The sequence below is a fragment of the Haliotis rufescens genome, unplaced genomic scaffold (genome assembly GCF_023055435.1).
Source record: "Haliotis rufescens isolate VD_foot unplaced genomic scaffold, xgHalRufe1.0.p SCAF_2, whole genome shotgun sequence".
In the NCBI taxonomy this organism is placed as follows: Eukaryota; Metazoa; Mollusca; class Gastropoda; order Lepetellida; family Haliotidae; genus Haliotis; species Haliotis rufescens.
Genome location: NW_025963890.1, coordinates 20,307,111 through 20,323,751, shown reverse-complemented (window position 1 = coordinate 20,323,751; position 16,641 = coordinate 20,307,111). Strand labels below are relative to the sequence as shown.

The 16,641-nt window shown below is 41.6% G+C and overlaps 1 protein-coding gene across 1 annotated transcript in view; it reads left to right on the top strand.

Moving 5' to 3' along the window:
• Window positions 1-2,640: 2,640 nt before the first annotated feature.
• The window catches only part of LOC124138837 (excitatory amino acid transporter 3-like), a 42,529-nt gene continuing 28,528 nt past the window's right edge, over window positions 2,641-16,641 (top strand). The window contains exons 1-2 of the mRNA XM_046505720.2: window positions 2,641-2,777; window positions 5,622-6,557. Coding sequence (XP_046361676.2) covers window positions 6,046-6,557 — 512 coding nt within the window. The 5' untranslated portion in view covers window positions 2,641-2,777; window positions 5,622-6,045. The remainder of the gene's footprint in view (window positions 2,778-5,621; window positions 6,558-16,641) is intronic.

Here is a 16,641-nt window from a genome sequence, read left to right as displayed (position 1 = left end):
CCAATTTTAATTAGATTCATATGCATAAAGTTTTGTAATTAACAGACTGGCATTAACAACAATAGGTAATTGATAACGAGTAGCACACAGACGATTGGCTGAAGCCAGATGGAAAACTAAGTCTGGATTCATCTCTACACTTACCGAAAGAGCCAAGAACTTCTGCTCCAGCAACCTTGACCTTCACCATGAACTTCCAATCTCAACCAGTATCCTATACCAAGCTAGTCGAGAAGGACCATCTCCAAACGCCGTGGCCATATATTTGCTGCTCAGGTTTTGCTATCAGAACAGAACAGAACTTTAGGGCGAGAACCTCGGCACAGGGGGTACAAAATACAAGGAGATTGTATTGGTGGACATAGAGGTTAGCTGGATTGTTTTACAATTTTCATAATAATAACTGTAAATTTACATTACAAGTTGCAGCAGGACCACGAGGGGTACAATATAAGTTGCAGCAGGACCACGAGGGGTACAATATAAGTTGCAGCAGGACCACGAGGGGTACAATATAAGTTGCAGCAGGACCACGAGGGGTACACTATAAGTTGTAGCAGGACCACGAGGGGTACAATATAAGTTGCAGCAGGACCACGAGGGGTACAATATAAGTTGTAGCAGGACCACGAGGGGTACACTATAAGTTGTAGCAGGACCACGAGGGGTACAATATAAGTTGTAGCAGGACCACGAGGGGTACAATATAAGTTGTAGCAGGACCACGAGGGGTACAATATAAGTTGTAGCAGGACCACGAGGGGTACAATATAAGTTGTAGCAGGACCACAAGGGGGACAAAATCTCTCAGAAATAGTTTTTGAGTTTACAAATGTCTTCCATCTAAAAATATACCAAAGACACAGTTAAATGTGTTCAATCATACTGCATAATTCCGCACGTCCCGATGTGCTTTAAGTTGCATCTGAAATGTATGTAATATATTGGGAAAATGTGTGATCCATTACGCAACGAGTTGACAATTGTTTTAGGTATGCCTGTTTGCGCTGACGGAACCCGTTCGCAAAAAATGGCCACGAGAGGGGCACGAGTCGCTTTTCGGCTTGTCCCGGAATAACACGAGTAGGTTAAGAATGAGAATATAATATGACGCCGCTTTCCAATACTCGTAAATCTTTCACGGCGGGAACACCAGAAATGGGCTTCACACATCTTACCCCAGTGTTATTCAAGCAAACTACAATGTAAAATTATCTACATAGAATGAATCTGTATGTGGGTTCGAACGTAGTTGTACAGCACTAGGATCGTGCTATAATTAAACACTAATTAATCCTATGTAATTAACTGCAATTAGTACTGCAGGACTTATCGCTGATGACAGCAAGATATTAGTTAACAACTCTTTATTTGGTTTATATTGTTGTGCAGTGTATTCGTGGGTAGGGCGATGGGAATCAAACTGGATTCCTCGGCATGACGAGCGACCGCTTAACAACTAGGCCACCCTCCCGTCCCCGGTGTTCCCTGTATAGTTATATATACCTGGCTGTTTGAGAATTTGAACAATGGATGTCTCTTTTAATGCGCACAAACCCATCGTTATGAGCGTTTGTTTGTTTATTAACGCAGCACTCAGCAATATTCCAGCTATATGACGGCGATCTGTGAATTATCGAATCTGGACCAGTCAAACGAGTGATTGACACCATCGATCCACGCAATGTTGGGATCAACCAAGTCAGTGAGTTCGACCACCCGATCCCGTTAGTCGCTCTTACGACAAGCATGGGTACTGAAGACCTTTTCTAACCCGGATCTGCAGGGTCTGCTATATGCGTTAGTCCAGCAAAATTCCAAAAATATCACGGGCTTCACAAATTTTGCATTTTGACGATAATCGAACTCGGATTTTCGGCATGACAAACGAATACCTTCACCACCAGGCTACCGAAATGCCGGCTGTTACGTGGTGTTTTGATGAATAAGCGGTTTGTCTCAAACTGCGGTCGTCCCGTACAGGAGGCTTCTTGGCTGACGAGGCTCAAGTGTTTACAGCGACTCGTGCTTATGACATAGTACTATCGAGTCATTAAAGGAGCCCCAACGCTTAATCCGATCCATTGTTTGAACACGAACATAACGATATCGTAAATCATTCACACGTATTTTCACACATTTGTGATGAAAATAAATGCTTGAACATTTTGAGGACCACAAGATCTCTCATTGTTTCTCGCTTCATTCAGACTTGAATGCGCATTGTATGTTACTCCAAAATACACCTTTGCTGCTTTGTTAAATGAAAATATACATTAAAACATGGCCCTGTACACGATATGAATATTAAACTTTCACGTATATTGAGTAAATTAAAATACAAATACAAAAAAAAGTGACGAAATTCGTTTTATAAACATGATAATTCCAAGAAATGACGAAACCCACACTCCCTTATATTTACGAAAGTGCTCATGTGCAAAAACCTGGGGGGAAAAGATGTCAAAAATCCCGCACTTATTTCTGGCCACGCGTCTATCACCTTTGACCCAGGTTCTTGCAGCAAGGGGCCATTTTAAGGTATATTTAGGGTTCCTTTAGCTTCAACGGGACGTGCTCGTTATCCCAAATAAAACCGTGAAAAGTCACATCCTACAGTGTGCCCCAGCAGGTTCAGTATTGTAATAAGGATTGTCAGGTCATGACTGACATTGTACGCAGGTTTATGGCAAATACAAGACGCAATTAGACACGGACGTCGGATCCTTTTTGTCATCACTTCATTCGGTCGCTGCTTGAGGTGGACGTACTTGCAAGTAAGTGTTCTGCTTTGTCTAGTATTCAGATTAATGCTAAATGGTTCACTGTCAAAGTCAGAATATAATTGGTTCAAATCATGTCGAAGTTCAACAGCAATACATTACATGTCCAGTGATCATATACTTTGTGTTTTGAGAGTGAAATATTATTGGAAATAACTTCCGTTATTATTCGAGAAAATATCGATCATATACGCGAGTCGACATAATGTTTGATCTCGTTATATAAACATGTAGATATAATCATATTAGAGAGTTTTATACACAGCCTTTAATACCGTTATATATTGTGTGGTGTGTGATCTGTTTGTTATGTTCACGTAACACAACTGTGGTGTGTAGGCCTGTTCTGGCCCAAGGTGGTGATGTCTGTCTTGAATGCACACAGTAGACTTAGTCACGGTGTAGTTCAGGGCAGATGACAGAGCATGCAGGTCTAGACGTTCCCGTCCTGTTCCCTGCACAAGGAGTAGTCGTATTTCAACGAATTATACCGGTTGTATAAAACAAAGACGTGACACTGATTTATAACGCAGAAATACACTATGTATATGAAACACACAAAAGAAACCAGTTGTATACAACCTAGAAACACTGAAATGACACAGTTTTAAAATGACACAGTGGGGTGAGACAGGATTGTCTTCTCAGTCCGTAACTCTTTCTGGTATTACAGAATATGTGTCATCAAGGTACTGACCAAATTTGATTTGTATGGGTTGTCTGTACTGTGTTTAGAGAGCAATTTATCCTGTATCACGTCTACTGATGTGTGTCTGCGCTGTATCTAGACGCTAATATATCCTGTATCACGTCTACTGGTATGTGTCTGTAACATGTCTATAGGTCAATATATCCTGTATCACGTATACTTATGTGTGTCTGTACCACGTCCAGACGCTAATATGTCCTGTATCAAGTCTACTAGTATGTGTCTGTACCATGTCTATAGGTCAATATATTCTGTATCACGTCTACTGATGTGTGTCTGTCCTGTACTACTGATCTGTAAGTGAGTGAGTGAGTGAGTTAAATTTTAACGTCACATCGGCAATATTTCAGCCATATCGTGACGAATGATCTGTAAGTACCATGTCTATATATATCCTGTATTACGTCTACTGATGTGTAAGTACCATGTGTATAGGTCAATATATCCTGTATCACGTCTACTGATGTGTATGTACCATGTCTATAGGTCAATATATCCTGTATCACGTCTACTGATGTGTAAGTACCATGTCTATAGGTCAATATATCCTGTATCACGTCTACTGATGTGTAAGTACCATGTCTATAGGTCAATATATCCTGTGTCACGTCTACTGATATGTATGTACCATGTCTATAGGTCAATATATCCTGTGTCACGTCTACTGATGTGTATGTACCATGTCTATAGGTCAATATATCCTGTGTCACGTCTACTGATATGTATGTACCATGTCTATAGGTCAATATATCCTGTGTCACGTCTACTGATGTGTATGTACCATGTCTATAGGTCAATATATCCTGTGTCACGTCTACTGATATGTATGTACCATGTCTATAGGTCAATATATCCTGTGTCACGTCTACTGATATGTATGTACCATGTCTATAGGTCAATATATCCTGTATCACGTCTACTGATGTGTATGTACCATGTCTATAGGTCAATATATCCTTATCACGACTACTGATGTGTATGTACCATGTCTATAGATCAATATATCCTTATCACGTCTACTGATGTGTATGTACCATGTCTATAGGTAAATATATCCTTATCACGTCTACTGATGTGTATGTACCATGTCTATAGGTCAATATATCCTTATCACGACTACTGATGTGTAAGTACCATGGCTATACGTCAATATATCCTGTGTCACGTCTAGTGTCTGACTACACTTGATATATAGATCTGAGATGTTACAGACCATATCGGTATTTTTTAATATGCAGACTATATCTGACTTAATTAAATTTGGAGTCTGTATCTAACTTTTTTGAATATGCAAGCATACTGTTGGAGTCACTTTCGAAAGGAAGTTATGTGGAAATGAGTCTAAGGTTATTAACAAAACCGAATGGGGATATAATACCCTTGACAATCGAAGATGAATACAGGGAAACATTAAAGTACATTTTGCTCAATACTAGCCCGAGGCATATTTAAACATGCACTTAAAGTTGTCTGTTAAGACATCATCAAAAGTATATAACATGCTCGAGTGCGCAATAATAGTCGTGAACGCTAACCCACACAAAGAGCAATTTCAACGCAGTACAATATGTCGCTGTGATCTAGCGCATGCAATACACTATCTTTATATTTATTCTTATTCATATGTACATTGTGAGGTTATGCAGATGTAAGCGAATGAATATATAGTTTTACGGCTGGTGGATTGCTCATAATATATCACTGTTACTTGAGGCGTTAGCAACTCGTTAGCTTATACTGTTATTTTGTATTGTACGTGTTGCAATGATATCTTTCACTCTCTCAACCAAGAAACTTGCAGACATTGAAATCATGTATACGTACTGGTGGATTCGAATAACGGAACAATGCAAAATATAGGGAAATAAGCTTTACTGTCAGTTCATTTGAAATAGCGCATACAAATGTCAGCATGAGACGTGTCTGTGTGCAATGTTGTCAAAGCGTGTTTGGTAGATGAGGCTGGGAACCCATGATAGCATATCATTTTACGGTGTCTAAACCTAAGTGTGCCCTTATTCATTTCCATCAGTACAGGTAGGTCCTATTTCACTTTATATGACAGGTTATTCCTTATCGGAATGTAGAAAAGGAGATATTAAATTATAATGATAATTTATTGTTTACAGCTTCGCACTTTGAATCCTCCTCTGCCTTGAAGCCGGCGTGGTCAGCCTATCGTACACATATTTACATTTGCAAGCCCTTGTGCTTGTTCTCGACAGGGGCAATATTTGCTTCAGACTTAACAATCCAAGCCGAGGGCCAATAAAATGTGGCCATGATGTTTCCTTGCGTGTAGACCGACATACATTAGAAACCCTTACTGTCGATTGGTTGGTTTCACCAGGTAACGGCTTTACCCAGGGGTTACCTGTGACTGTTGACGGTTGTCACTCCACTTGCTCGCCTCTTGTCAAACGGACTTAACTCGGGGAACAGTTCCGATCCACGGAAGGAGAACCGAGATTCAGGTCTAGCTGACCTGAAATTTCTTTACTGTTAGAAAATCAGACACAAATCATATTAAATATTAGACTTCACAACTCCAAAATGGAAGACAGTAAAATCAACGGTGAGAAGGGGAAGTTCTCCCCAGCGTTCGTAGACATCCAAACTGCCGAGGTTGTTGAACCCCCTCCCTCAATGGGGAGAAGGATTTTGCGCATCTTCAGGAAGAATCTCTTGATATTCCTTCTGATCCTGGCTTTATGTCTTGGAGTGGGGATCGGGGCAGCGCTGCGGACCGTGGAACCAAAGTTTGATTACCGACAGTTGATGTACCTCAAGTTCCCCGGAGACTTACTGATGAACATGCTAAAGATGTTGATTCTTCCTCTCATCGTGTCCAGTCTCATCTCTGGACTTGCCTCCCTGGACACTAGATCGTCTGGCAAGATGGGGGGTCTGGCCGTGGCCTACTACCTCATCACCACCTTCGCCGCCGTCGTGCTCGGCATCATCCTCGTTGTCAGCATCGGGCCTGGTTACAAGGGGGGAGATGCAAAGAGATCTGGTTCGTCAAAAATAGTCAACACCGCCGACACCTTCCTTGACCTCCTCAGGTAAGATACACATTTTACACTGGAATTTATTGTTTATGCCTTTCATTTGTATGCATTTCTATGACTTTACTGAAATTCTAGTCATGCCACGAAGGCATGGTCATGGCATGTTATGTATGTGTAATGTACGTGTCGCATGTCATGTAATCCAGCTGCTGTTGTGGCGTCTGGATACGTCTCCAGTTATTCATTGATATCACTTATAAACTGGGGGCACGGGTGGCCCAGTTGTCTAAGGCGCCGCGATTCGCTGTGCAGAGTTGCGTCCCTTGGGCACGCCAGAAACTTATGATTGTGGGTTCGAATCCCGGTTCGCCCCGATTATGTTTCTATGTTTGTCAGCACCATACCCGTGCTCGTGGGTTTCACCGAAGTGGTAAACGTCTGAGACCTGCATCACTTCGGGCTTTCCTCCCACATTAAACTAACACGCCGTGATATAACTGGAATACTGTTAAAAGCGGCGTTAACCCAACTCACTCACTTATAAACTAATCTGAAAATGCAAGATGCTTCTTTACAAGATACATTTCAGCGGCAAATAACAGCTTACACATTCAATGGCTGCTGTATGAAATATGTATATAAGATGTCATCGCCGTGATATTGCGGGAATATTGCTAAAATACGTCGTAAAACAATAACCACTCAGTCACTCATTGAAAGCGCATTTCGATAAACTAGGCACCTTTAATGTCTGTGTCAGGGGTTGCTAGATTTGTACAGTAAGTGTCAAACTATATATGCTCCGTTTTACAATCTTAACCACAATGGCGTACGAATGTCTAGGACTGCAAAAGTATGGCGTAATGAAACAAAGCGAGCTTAGCGTTCGACTAGTCACGGACCTCTATATAAAACCGAGGAGATGTGTAAGTCCATGTCAAGCGTTACACCAGTCTAGTCTTAGCTAAGATCAGTTTGTTCTCGTAGGTTGTCTGTGTATAGCAAACTCCGCCATGTCGTAATATTAGTTTGTATTGTTCGTTAGGTGTTAAATGTGGGCAAACATATTGTATGATTACCCAAAGATCGCATAATGAGGTCTCAGTGTACAGGTCGTTTGTTTGATGACTTTATTTGTCCCCCGAGATCTTCTTATAGATCTTCACTCTTCCTGGAACAAACAGCAACTTCAAAATTCAAGCTGAGAAAACAATATGTGACGATTTTAACGTTAGATCCACATTAAAATGACTTGCGCGCTGTACGTGTATGGTGGTCTTCATTGAAGTCACCTTCAGAATGTTTTACCTTACTATATGTAACTTTATGTTAACCCCAAACACAACTAACGCAAACAGTTACTTTTACTACGAATCTGGTGCTTACACTGACGTCCAGTCTTTTATTCAGTAAATGAGAAATGCCATTATTGTGGAAGCAAGCTAATTGTTTGAAGCCTATTTGTCCACACTTGACATAATAGTATCAAAATTAGAAGATGTAAATTATTTCTGGATTTTCACACTTCGTACACCTGGACAAATTTTCCCATAATTTCAATGAAGACTGGGGTTAGAAACGAATTTGCATCCATGTAACCCTTCACGTGTTTGAAATGTACATTTGTACCAAAAAAAATCCAAATATATTAATTTCAAAGCTATGATCTCTAAGATACCTATCAGCAGTTGTGTATCATGCGAATTATGTATTTTAACATTTAAAAGTTTTAAATCAAACTATATTATGAAACATAAGACTACAAGCAACAAACAAAACCAAAAATATGTAGAAGTATTCTTTGAGTGCTGACCAAGCGCCAGTACAGTTCCTTTTTAAGATAAAATATCCCTAACTTAAGATATTCTCAACTGACAATCAATCATATAATAAAATCAACTGAAGAGTGTTTCTGTTGCTCCCTGGTTTATGTGCAGTAGACAATCTGTAGCCCCGTGGCAATGACCTGTCCGTTTCTTTCTTGGTGGTGATTTATGTATGTGTTGTTCACGTTGTTGATAATATTACATCCGGCTTGATTATACTCTGTTGTTATGTCCGAGAATTTATGCGTCTTCTATAGTGCCTGGTTATATTGATAGCACTCTCGTGGTCCCACCACCTGTTGGTTTTAGGGCTCATATTTAGATCAAAATACTTTCAAACTTTTCAGCACACCTTTTATCGCCGCATTTTACTTTATGATTTCGCAATAATCCATAAATATTGCAATTTATTTAAATTCGTGCTATAAACAGTATATGAAAAACCTCGATTAAGTAAGTTACAAGAAGGCAATTTATATTATAAGAGTTACGTCCCCTAGTATAATTATCATCCGTTCGGTCAAATATCCCGAGTAGACCCGATTGAGGTGAGGTGAAATGGGGTTTAACGGCGCTTCGAAGATTATTGTACTTACATTATATAGCGACGTGCGTGCACGTGTGTGGCTGTGGCTGCTTGTACTACTCTGTACTGATGCCGATTTATAGTGCTAGCTCACTCAGATGCCATGCCGCAGTTTAACATGAATACCCCACTTAGACACAGTAAACTGTCTCCGAGCCGACCAGTTCTTGTTTTAGCCCCTTAATGTAGAGCGCCAGACAGGGAAACAGCAAGTACGTCTTTTGGTAGACCCGATTGAATACATTTAAACTAAACAGGGAGGCCAGTGGCACCCAAATTATACAGGGAGGGCGGTGACGGTGTCACGTGCCTTGAATACATGTGCACACTCACTCATTCACTCTCTTACTATTGTGTGTGTTGAGCAAACCATACCCTTGACCCCTTATTTTAAACATATGTATATGAGTGTCTGCTACGTATCCACTCAAATGATCTGCAAAATCGTATCACTTGAGAAGCAGGCTACATATGTCTTATCGCTAGCAAAACTAAAAAACCGATACAATTTCAGATTTCTGTCAACAATCAGGGCACCACCACCCCTATAGCTAATTGTTATTTTCTGATAAGAGCAGAAATTTTGCAAAGTTTATACGGATTTTGCTGAGCTTAGAAGTTTCTTAACGAACATAATTTTTTTTTACCGTTTCAGCATGGTGTACAATTTCTCATGATTTTCACAGCACATGCAGAAAAAACCTGTTTGCGCTGATTTCGGACACTCATTTCTTGTCAAGGCCGGAGTAGTTAATAGATTGAAGTGCAACTCTCGGCTGGGCGCGTCTTCGTGTTCGTATTCCTGAATTAAGGGCTCATCGGGCACAATTATTAGCTTTAAAGGACGAGTTGCGTAAACTACTTTCTGATTGGCAAATGTCGACTTCCTGTTAGTCGTTTCATTGGTCGGTCAAAGTTCGCGAAAGGTCGTTCTGACGTGACCTGTAATGAGATGTCCTCATACTTTTGGTGTAGCAGTAGCGAGCGCTAAGATTTGAATTTAACTCACACACTCATCATAATCGGGGCTTTGATGGCCCCTGCATTATCGAGTATACACACATACGTGTATATTGAAATATGACAGAAGTGAAATACTGTGGCGTTAAACCCGATTCACACTCGCACTCACTCGCCGATTGCGGAATCCCCAGTAGCACTGAGACGCGACTGTCCCTACAGGTATATGACCTGGTCATTTCTCCTGACGGGACCTCGTGGAAGGAATGCCATTGTCAGTTTGTATGGACAGCACGTTGAGAGAGGAGAGCTTAACTTTAACATTTTTTGTTTGAGGTTTGGCGACGCACCTAAGTAAATGTCGCTGTTTTCTGGCCTCGGGAAGCACCTAGGTGTAAATCCTGTAGTGTGATGTCTGACGGTGGGTCAATTAGCACAAGATGACACCAAATCTTTTTACAAGAAACGAAGAACACCTTATCAGCTTACATCGACAGACTGAGCATTTAAATATATCATGCCGGTTTTGCATCCTGGGAAATATGGTAAAGAGATATTCTCAATAAACGGGAGTAAACATAGGATCAAATAGTAAAGATATGTTGAAATAGTAAAGTATGTTGAAAAAAGAAATAGAAAACAGATGTTAAAAAAAGTAAGCAGATGTGAAAAGAGAAACATGTTGAATAACTTCTTTAAGTGATAATTAGAAGAAGGTTGGTTCTCTTGGAAGTGTTTCGGTGTAGATACTAACACCGTTACTATGCAAGTGTTTCGTTGTAAATACTATCACCGTTATCATGCAAGTGTTTCGGTGTAGATACTAACAGCGTTATCATGCAAGTGTTTCGGTGTAGATACTAACACCGTTATCATGCAAGTGTTTCGGTGTAGATACTAACACCGTTATCATGCAAGTGTTTCGGTGTAGATACTAACAGCGTTATCATGCAAGTGTTTCGGTGTAGATACTAACACCGTTATCCTGCAAGTGTTTCGGTGTAGATACTAACACCGTTATCATGCAAGTGTTTCGGTGTAGATACTAACACCGTTATCATGCAAGTGTTTCGGTGTAGATACTAACACCGTTATCATGCAAGTGTTTCGGTGTAAATACTAACAGCGTTATCATGCAAGTGTTTCGGTGTAGATACTAACACCGTTATCATGCAAGTGTTTCGGTGAAGATACTAACACCGTTATCATGCAAGTGTTTCGGTGAAGATACTAACACCGTTATCCTGCAAGTGTTTCGGTGTAAATACTAACAGCGTTATCATGCAAGTGTTTCGGTGAAGATACTAACAGCGTTATCATGCAAGTGTTTCGGTGAAGATACTAACACCGTTATCATGCAAGTGTTTCGGTGAAGATACTAACAGCGTTATCATGCAAGTGTTTCGGTGAAGATACTAACACCGTTATCATGCAAGTGTTTCGGTGAAGATACTAACACCGTTATCCTGCAAGTGTTTCGGTGTAAATACTAACAGCGTTATCATGCAAGTGTTTCGGTGAAGATACTAACAGCGTTATCATGCAAGTGTTTCGGTGAAGATACTAACACCGTTATCCTGCAAGTGTTTCGGTGTAAATACTAACACCGTTATCATGCAAGTGTTTCGGTGTAGATACTAACAGCGTTATCATGCAAGTGTTTCGGTGTAGATACTAACACCGTTATCATGCAAGTGTTTCGGTGTAGATACTAACAGCGTTATCATGCAAGTGTTTCGGTGTAGATACTAACAGCGTTATCATGCAAGTGTTTCGGTGTAGATACTAACACCGTTATCATGCAAGTGTTTCGGTGTAGATACTAACACCGTTATCCTGCAAGTGTTTCGGTGTAGATACTAACACCGTTATCATGCAAGTGTTTCGGTGTAAATACTAACACCGTTATCATGCAAGTGTTTCGGTGTAAATACTAACACCGTTATCATGCAAGTGTTTCGGTGAAGATACTAACAGCGTTATCATGCAAGTGTTTCGGTGAAGATACTAACAGCGTTATCATGCAAGTGTTTCGGTGAAGATACTAACACCGTTATCATGCAAGTGTTTCGGTGAAGATACTAACACCGTTATCCTGCAAGTGTTTCGGTGTAAATACTAACACCGTTATCATGCAAGTGTTTCGGTGAAGATACTAACAGCGTTATCATGCAAGTGTTTCGGTGAAGATACTAACACCGTTATCCTGCAAGTGTTTCGGTGTAAATACTAACACCGTTATCATGCAAGTGTTTCGGTGTAGATACTAACAGCGTTATCATGCAAGTGTTTCGGTGTAGATACTAACACCGTTATCATGCAAGTGTTTCGGTGTAGATACTAACAGCGTTATCATGCAAGTGTTTCGGTGTAGATACTAACAGCGTTATCATGCAAGTGTTTCGGTGTAGATACTAACACCGTTATCATGCAAGTGTTTCGGTGTAGATACTAACAGCGTTATCATGCAAGTGTTTCGGTGTAAATACTAACACCGTTATCATGCAAGTGTTTCGGTGTAAATACTAACACCGTTATCATGCAAGTGTTTCGGTGTAGATACTAACATCGTTATCATGCAAGTGTTTCGGTGAAGATACTAACAGCGTTATCATGCAAGTGTTTCGGTGTAAATACTAACACCGTTATCATGCAAGTGTTTCGGTGTAGATACTAACAGCGTTATCATGCAAGTGTTTCGGTGTAGATACTAACACCGTTATCATGCAAGTGTTTCGGTGAAGATACTAACACCGTTATCATGCAAGTGTTTCGGTGTAGATACTAACACCGTTATCATGCAAGTGTTTCGGTGTAGATACTAACACCGTTATCATGCAAGTGTTTCGGTGAAGATACTAACAGCGTTATCATGCAAGTGTTTCGGTGTAAATACTAACACCGTTATCATGCAAGTGTTTCGGTGTAAATACTAACACCGTTATCATGCAAGTGTTTCGGTGTAGATACTAACAGCGTTACTATGCAAGTGTTTCGGTGTAAATACTAACACCGTTATCATGCAAGTGTTTCGGTGTAAATACTAACACCGTTATCATGCAAGTGTTTCGGTGTAGATACTAACAGCGTTATCATGCAAGTGTTTCGGTGTAGATACTAACACCGTTATCCTGCAAGTGTTTCGGTGTAGATACTAACACCGTTATCATGCAAGTGTTTCGGTGTAAATACTAACACCGTTATCATGCAAGTGTTTCGGTGTAGATACTAACAGCGTTATCATGCAAGTGTTTCGGTGTAGATACTAACACCGTTATCATGCAAGTGTTTCGGTGTAGATACTAACAGCGTTATCATGCAAGTGTTTCGGTGTAGATACTAACAGCGTTATCATGCAAGTGTTTCGGTGTAGATACTAACACCGTTATCATGCAAGTGTTTCGGTGTAGATACTAACACCGTTATCCTGCAAGTGTTTCGGTGTAGATACTAACACCGTTATCATGCAAGTGTTTCGGTGTAGATACTAACACCGTTATCATGCAAGTGTTTCGGTGTAAATACTAACACCGTTATCATGCAAGTGTTTCGGTGTAGATACTAACACCGTTATCATGCAAGTGTTTCGGTGTAGATACTAACAGCGTTATCGTGCAAGTGTTTCGGTGTAGATACTAACAGCGTTATCATGCAAGTGTTTCGGTGTAGATACTAACACCGTTATCATGCAAGTGTTTCGGTGTAGATACTAACAACGTTATCATGCAAGTGTTTCGGTGTAGATACTAACACCGTTACAATGCAAGTGTTTCGGTGTAGATACTAACAGGATAGTAATTGATGTTTATACAAGCTTGAATGACGACAGATTGATGTTGAATGGGCATCGATTGATGTTAACACAACAGTTAAGGTTGAAGTATAAAGCCTGATTGATATACATATTTGGATTAATAAGGCATGAGTCAGTAAAACAATACAGTGACTGAACATGGACAATTTAATTGGAAGCCAGTACTTATAATACTTATATATTTACATATATATTTACGGTGAGGCATAAAACAACATACACTTCCCGACTCTATTAAATTACTGAAGTGGGGAAAACTATACAGTGTAGGTGATGTTTTCAGCTGGTCAGGAAAAAGTGATGGCAAAATAACTGTTCAGAATAGAATTGATGGTTTCATGGTAGGCGCTGGGATGGTATAACCTTGATCTATGTTGATGGCTGGTTGGTGTCTTTTGATGTTGATGGCTTCTATAGTTACCTGAAATAGTTGAAATAGGAAACAGAGGCTGGAATAAAAAACAGAAGGTTAAATATATTAATTTATGCAGTGTAAGATTAGTATTTGTCCCGAAGGCGTTTTAAGTTTAAATCATAAAAAAGAAATTAACATCCTATATGTTAACAGTCAGATTATTATGTGAGTCACCTATATGGGAGATACACCGTACGGCCGATACGCCTGTTAGAATGAGCGAGTTAAAATTTAACGACGCATTGGTAATACTGCTGCCATATGGCCAGGTCCTTTCAAAATGAATTATTTAAATGAGAAGACTGTAACAACAACGACAGTAATAATTTTGTTCAGACCAATGTGTTTCCCAGAAATGCGTGTTTTGATTGATAGTAGCATAAAATAACAGATTTAAGTCCGATTGGGCCAAGCCAGTTTATCAATTCTGGAACCTACTTGATACACGACCTGTTGTCACCAATCGCCCCTTTCCGTAATCTGCAAGTAGAGATTCACTTGTCCCGAAATGACACGAGTGAGGACATGACTTTTCCAAGGATCAACTCACCAGTTCAATATCGGACAATATTCCCCTTTGAGATTCCCGAGCATATAGTAAGTATCGACTAAAGTAATTGGGTGCTTTCAGTGGGTGACCTTACTGATTGCATGTCGCCGAACCACGACGGTGTGGATCGATGCTCATACTTTCAACCATCGGTTCGCCTGACCCAGACTCGTTTATTTACATGCCACCGTAATATGCAGCTGGAGTAGAGTTGCGTACGTTAATATCACTGGAACAATGTTAGAGCAGCGTTAAAGTGAGTTTAGCAAGTGTTTTTAACGTGAATATTCCAGCCATATTGCGACGGTGACAATTTCAAGCGGCGTTTAACTCGATTCATACACTCGTGCCAGTTACATCGACTCATCAACGCTTATGCCTAAATATAATTTTGATTTTGTTCTGGTTTCAACGAATATGACACTTTTGTTCTATTTTGAGTCTGGCTGACGATGGACTGTAGAGCATGGTTGACGGTGGACTGTAGAGCATGACTGACGGTGGACCGTAGAGCATGGTTGACGGTGGACTGTAGAGCGTGGTTGACGGTCGACTGTAGAGCGTGGTTGACGGTCGACTGTAGAGCATGGTTGACGGTGGACTGTAGAGCATGGTTGACGGTCGACTGTAGAGCGTGGTTGACGGTGGACTGTAGAGCATGACTGACGGTGGACTGTAGAGCATGGTTGACGGTGGACTGTAGAGCGTGGTTGACGGTCGACTGTAGAGCATGACTGACGGTGGACTGTAGAGCATGGCTGACGGTGGACTGTAGAGAATGGTTGACGGTCGACTGTAGAGCATGGTTGACGGTGGACTGTAGAGCATGGTTGACGGTCGACTGTAGAGCGTGGTTGACGGTCGACTGTAGAGCATGGCTGACGGTGGACTGTAGAGCATGGTTGACGGTCGACTGTAGAGCATGGCTGACGGTGGACTGTAGAGCATTGTTGACGGTGGACTGTAGAGCGTGGTTGACGGTCGACTGTAGAGCATGGTTGACGGTGGACTGTAGAGCATGGTTGACGGTCGACTGTAGAGCGTGGTTGACGGTCGACTGTAGAGCATGACTGACGGTGGACTGTAGAGCATGGCTGACGGTGGACTGTAGAGCATGGTTGACGGTGGACTGTAGAGCATGGCTGACGGTCGACTGTAGAGCATGGTTGACGGTGGACTGTAGAGCGTGGTTGACGGTCGACTGTAGAGCATGACTGACGGTGGACTGTAGAGCATGGCTGACGGTGGACTGTAGAGCATGGCTGACGGTGGACTGTAGAGCATGGTTGACGGTCGACTGTAGAGCGTGGTTGACGGTCGACTGTAGAGCATGGTTGACGGTCGACTGTAGAGCATGGTTGACGGTCGACTGTAGAGCGTGGTTGACGGTGGACTGTAGAGCATGACTGACGGTGGACTGTAGAGCATGGCTGACGGTGGACTGTAGAGAATGGTTGACGGTCGACTGTAGAGCGTGGTTGACGGTCGACTGTAGAGCGTGGTTGACGGTGGACTGTAGAGCATGGTTGACGGTCGACTGTAGAGCATGGTTGACGGTCGACTGTAGAGCGTGGTTGACGGTCGACTGTAGAGCGTGGTTGACGGTCGACTGTAGAGCATGGTTGACGGTGGACTGTAGAGCATGGCTGACGGTGGACTGTAGAGAATGGTTGACGGTCGACTGTAGAGCGTGGTTGACGGTGGACTGTAGAGCATGGTTGACGGTCGACTGTAGAGCGTGGTTGACGGTGGACTGTAGAGCATGACTGACGGTGGACTGTAGAGCATGGTTGACGGTGGACTGTAGAGCGTGGTTGACGGTCGACTGTAGAGCATGACTGACGGTGGACTGTAGAGCATGGCTGACGGTGGACTGTAGAGAATGGTTGACGGTCGACTGTAGAGCATGGTTGACGGTGGACTGTAGAGCATGGTTGACGGTCGACTGTAGAGCGTGGTTGACGGTCGACTGTAGAGCATGGCTGAC